Source organism: Bos mutus, chromosome 27 (genome assembly GCF_027580195.1).
Source record: "Bos mutus isolate GX-2022 chromosome 27, NWIPB_WYAK_1.1, whole genome shotgun sequence".
In the NCBI taxonomy this organism is placed as follows: domain Eukaryota; kingdom Metazoa; phylum Chordata; class Mammalia; order Artiodactyla; family Bovidae; genus Bos; species Bos mutus.
Window position 1 is genome coordinate 21,602,744 of NC_091643.1, and position 5,090 is coordinate 21,607,833.

The 5,090-nt window shown below is 47.7% G+C and overlaps 1 protein-coding gene across 1 annotated transcript; it reads left to right on the plus strand.

Annotated features, from left to right (window-relative positions):
- The first annotated feature begins 3,633 nt into the window (after positions 1-3,633).
- Positions 3,634-4,011, plus strand: LOC138985962 (histone H2B type 1-C/E/F/G/I-like). The gene has a single exon (XM_070364270.1). It carries the CDS (start codon positions 3,634-3,636, stop codon positions 4,009-4,011), a length of 378 nt encoding a protein of 125 aa, XP_070220371.1.
- Positions 4,012-5,090: the final 1,079 nt, after the last annotated feature.

The window sequence follows — 5,090 nt, forward strand, 5'->3', positions numbered from 1 at the left end:
AACATATGTTTATATATTTCTCTTTAAAAAATGTTTTATACATAATCAGTAGCATGAAAAGGCAGCCACAGAATGGGATAAAATATTTGCACCTGATAAGGGGCTAATATCCAGAATATATAAAGAACTCCTACAACTCAACAATAATAAAAACAAAATAAAAATGGACAAAGACTTGAATAGACATTTCTCCAAAGAAGACAAACAAATGGTCAGTAAACATTTGAAAAGATGCTCAACACCACTAATCGTTAGGGCAATGTGAATCAAAACCACAATGAGGGGAGCGGAAGAAGACGGCAGAGAGTAAGATGGGGAGATGGACTGCCTCCCCACAAATACATTAAAAACGCCTTAAAATATGAAGCCACTCCTACAGAGCAACTTCTAAACCAGAGCAGAAGATCCCAGGCCTCCAAAAAGGCAAGCTAATCTCTCTGGAACAAGAAATCAAACCAATACTGTAAAGCAATTACTTTTCAATTAAAAAAAAAACAAATTTTTAAAAACTACAATGACATACCATCTCACACCCACTAGGGTGGCTACTGTTATCTTAAAAAAACCGAAATAACAGGTGTTTCCAAGGATGAGACATTAGAACCCTTGTGCATTAATGATGCGAATATAAAATGGCACAGCCTCTATGGAAAAAGTATGGCAGTTCCTCAAAAAACTAAAAACAGAATTATAACCCAGAGTCTCGAAGAGATCTTCGCACACCTACGTTCATTAGTCATAACAGCCAAATCACAAGATCAACACAAGTACCCACCACCAGACAAATGGATGACCAAAGCATGATACATAATATAGTGGAATATTATTTAGCCCTGAGTAGGAATGAAATTCTGACACATGCTATAACGTGGGTGAACCTCGAGGACATAAAGCTTAGTGAAATGAGCAGTCACAAAAATACAAATACTGAATGATTCCATTTATACGAGGTACCTGGAGTCATCAAAATTCATAAAGACAGAAAGTAGAATGCTTGTTGCCAGGGACTGAGGGCAGAAAGAAAAGTGGGGAGGGAGCAATGCTGCTGAACAGTAGGGAGTTTTAGTTTTGCAAGATAAAAAAAAAAAAAAAAATGTTCTGGAGATTGGCTGCAGAACAATGTGAAAGCACTTACCCCTACCTAACCGTGCCCTTTTTAAGATGATAGATTTTGTTACAAGTATTTTACCACAATTGAAAATTAAAAACATTTTATAATTTTACTTCATTTAAAAATATCTGCTGAACATCTTTTCATATCAGTTGAACATTTTTGGTATTATCTTAGCAGTTCTGGAAAAGCCTATTTTATTGTTCCATACCTTATTTAACCAAATTACTGGTTTTTTTCAAATTCACATTTTCTACAAAACTCAAACATCATAAACAAACTGCAATGGACAGTGTTCAGCTACTTTTTGGACTCGCATGAATTATTTCCCCAGAATAAATTCCTAGAATGGAATTGCTGGGTCAGAAGAGAGTGGGACTGTGTCAAGGGTGAGACTGGGGTGGGAAATGCAATATGAAAACCAATCAACAGAGACCTGAAGTGGGGTGTGGCATAAATTAAGTGTTACATAAATGTTTCTGATTAGAAAAAGGGACTGTAACTTGCTCATTCATTTATTCCTTATCTAAAATGTACCGAGACTCCGCCATGCACCACTGTTCTAGACACTGTGATACCATGTTGCCCCATGAGATGCTCTCTTATCCCTCAAGGAATTTAAAGACTAGGGAAGACAGAAACAAAGAAATCACCAGCTTCAGTGTGGCATGGTAGATGAGGAAAGGGAGAGGTGCCCCAGAGCTAACAGAAGCCGGGGAGGAGGCTCAGCAGTTGGGGCGGCTTCTCCATGGGACTAACTGTGCATCAGTGGGCTGAAATTTGAGGGACAAGTCCGAGTCACTCAGACTTAGAGAGTGGATAACCCCATGGTATAGTGCACCTCCAAGATGGCACCCAGTGATCCCGACCTCCTGGATCAGGGCCGTTCTGAGTGCCCAATAGAGAAGACAAGTGTGTGAACTCTGAGACTAGGTTATAAAAAGCACTGCAGTGTCCTTCGTGCTCTGCTGGACTGTCTGCTCTAGAGGGGGTCAATGTTTGGGCCATTCGAGAAGCCCTGTGAAGAAGCCCAAGTGAAGAGGCACCCAGGCCTCTGACCAAGAGCCAGTGCAACTCACCAGTTAGGTGAACGAGCCATCTTAGCAGCGGATCCCCCAGCCCAGTGGTGGCTGCAACCCTGGCCAATGTCTTGTTGGCAGCCTCGTGAGGGAACCTAAGGCGGAACGGAAAGTCATGTAAGTGATCACTGGTTCCATGAGCCACGGAAAAGTTTTGGTGGATTTGCTTCTCAGCAATAGTTAGTTTAACATACTACATCTAAAATTTCTAAAATGGGAGATATTTGGGGTGACCCCAGAGAAGGTTACATGTGGGGGACCAGCAGGAGATGGAGAGGAAAGCAGCAGCCAGATGATCCTCGGCCGTGGTACACTCTGCCGCCCCTCCCTCCCCCGGCCGATGGACCCCGTCTTGTTCACGTGTTGGGTGGCATCTGGAGGAGGTCACACTGGGAGGACGTGCGTGTAAAGGACAGTGAGTCAAGGGGAAACCCTCAAGGGTGAGCAGAGGCAGAATGCTCTGCTCAGCCACCCACGAAAGAGGGGCCACTGAAATAGGAAAGAGGAGGAGAAAGAGGAACTCCAAAAGTCAGAGTTTCAAAAAAGAGGGAGCGCTTAATGCTGTCAAAGGTAACAAATCTAATTAAGGGGACTTCCCTGGTGGTCCAGTGGTTAAGACACCACTCTTGTATTGCAGGGGGCACGGGTTTGATCCCTGGTTGGGGAACTAAGATCCCTGCACTAAGATCCTACATACCACTGCATGAGGCGAGGGCAAAAAAAAAAAAATTAAAGGGGAAAAAAAAAGGAAATCTACCAAGGCCTGGAAATGGGCACCAGAAGGGTCACCCTTTGCGTTCTTGGTTAGGACCGTCAAAATGCTGGGTCTGACCCGAACACCAACAGTCCTTCAGTGGCTCATGTAACACCTGTCACTCCTCTGTTCCTCTGTCCCCTCCCACCTTCTCTTTTGGGCTTCCCTGGTGGCTCAGAGGGTAAAGCCTCTGCCTGCAGTGCGGGAGACCCAGCTTCAATCCCTGGGTTGGGAAGATCCCCTGGAGAAGGAAACGGCAACCCACTCCAGTACTCTTGCCTGGAAAATCCCATGGACGAAGCCTGGTAGGCTACAGTCCACCGGGGTCCCAAAGAGTCCAATAGGACCGAGCGACTTCAACCTCACCTTCTCTTTTCTTCTCTTCCCGTTGGCCACCTGGCCTCTTCCTTGCTCCCACCTCAGGTGTCTATGCTTTCTGCCTCTCAACGCGTAGAAGTTTCCTCATTAAGGTCCACACTGCTCCTTCCTTCCCCACAAGCTGATGCCCATCGCCTTCTGAGTGTGACCTCCAATGGGTCCTGCAGTTGAAACTCCCATCCCCACAGACACACCTTCTCTTCCGTCCTCTGCTCTCTTGCTCTCCCTACTGATCACTCTACAGGCCACATCTTTTACCTGGTCTTGCCTTTTGCATCTCCCCTTCTGTGTTGGGTGTTGTCATTATAGACATGCCTGAACCGGCTAAGCCTGCTCCTGCCCCTAAAAAGGGCTCTAAAAAAGCTGTGACCAAGGCCCAGGAGAAGGACGGCAAGAAGTGCAAGCACAGCCGCAAAGAGAGCTACTCTGTGTACGTGTACAAGATGCTGAAGCAAGTCCCTCCTGACACCGGCATCTCGTCCAAGGCCATGGGAATCATGAACTCCTTCGTCAACGACATTTTCGAGCGCATCGCTGGCGAGGCATCGCGCCTGGCGCATTACAAGCGCTCGACTATCACATCCAGAGAGATCCAGACCGCCATGCGCTTGCTGCTACCTGGGGAGCTGGCCAAGCATGCCGTGTCCGAGGGCACTAAGGCTGTCACCAAGTATACCAGCTCCAAGTAAATATAATATGCCTTGCCACTGTTAACGGAGAAGGCAATGGCACCCCACTCCAGTACTCTTGCCTGGAAAATCCCATGGACGGAGGGCCTGGTGGGCTGTAGTCCATGGGGTCACTAAGAGTCCGACACGTCTGAGCAACTTCACTTCACTTCACTCACTTCTCTAGGGTGTCAGCTTCAGCAGTTTGAACTCTATCCCCAAAATGGAGGACTCAAGTGTTCTCCAAACACCAGTTAAACGCTGCAAAAATAAGGCACAATTCCTGTTTTCAGGACTTGTGACTTCCAATCACAGGGTGACAGCTGCTACATCTGAAGCATGCAAAAGCACTAAGAGGTCTCCAAGGAATGAGGGAGGAAGCAACTTTGGAGCAGAGAATACAGGAACAGGAGAGGGGCATCACACTCCGATGCGTCAGGACCGTGGGGGTGGGGGTGGAGACGGGGACCGGTTGAAGGCAGACTGTGAAAGGTCTGGCGGAGCGCACACTCAAGAGCCTTTAACCTATAGGCCAGAGACTTTCAAACTGTCCCCTGCGAAGTCCCAGGGCCTCACACCTGCCAGGCCACTGGCCGACGGCAGTCAGGCAGGATGGAAAGTGGTGTTCTAGCCTCCACTGGTTGACATATCATGCTTCTGACGAGTCCTTCTCCTGGAGGCTCCAGTCCCGCCCACCAGCATTTTGAAAACCATCTCGGCCGTCAGTGAAACCTGTGGCCTTAAAAGAAACACCAAGTCCAAGGAGAATCAATCATTTCCTTTGGCCGACACAGGAGGGCAGGCCAGGCTTGGGGGCGGAGGGGCGGTGAGGTGGGTTAAGAATATGCAGGTGTTCTTGGTCAGCTTTGGCAGCAGTGGGTGCAGAAACCAAACCTGGGCTCTAAGCAGGGCTAGAGCCATATCAAGGCTCGGCCCGAGAGCACAGCGGCCTTCCATGCGTGTAACTAACAAATCCGGCATCCTGCGGCGCACCTGTGATCGGTGCCGCTGCACTCGCTGCTGCCCAAGACGTAAAGCAACTCACGAAAAGACCCACACCTTCATTTGGTGGCAAAGGTGGGGTTAGCTCTACCCAACTC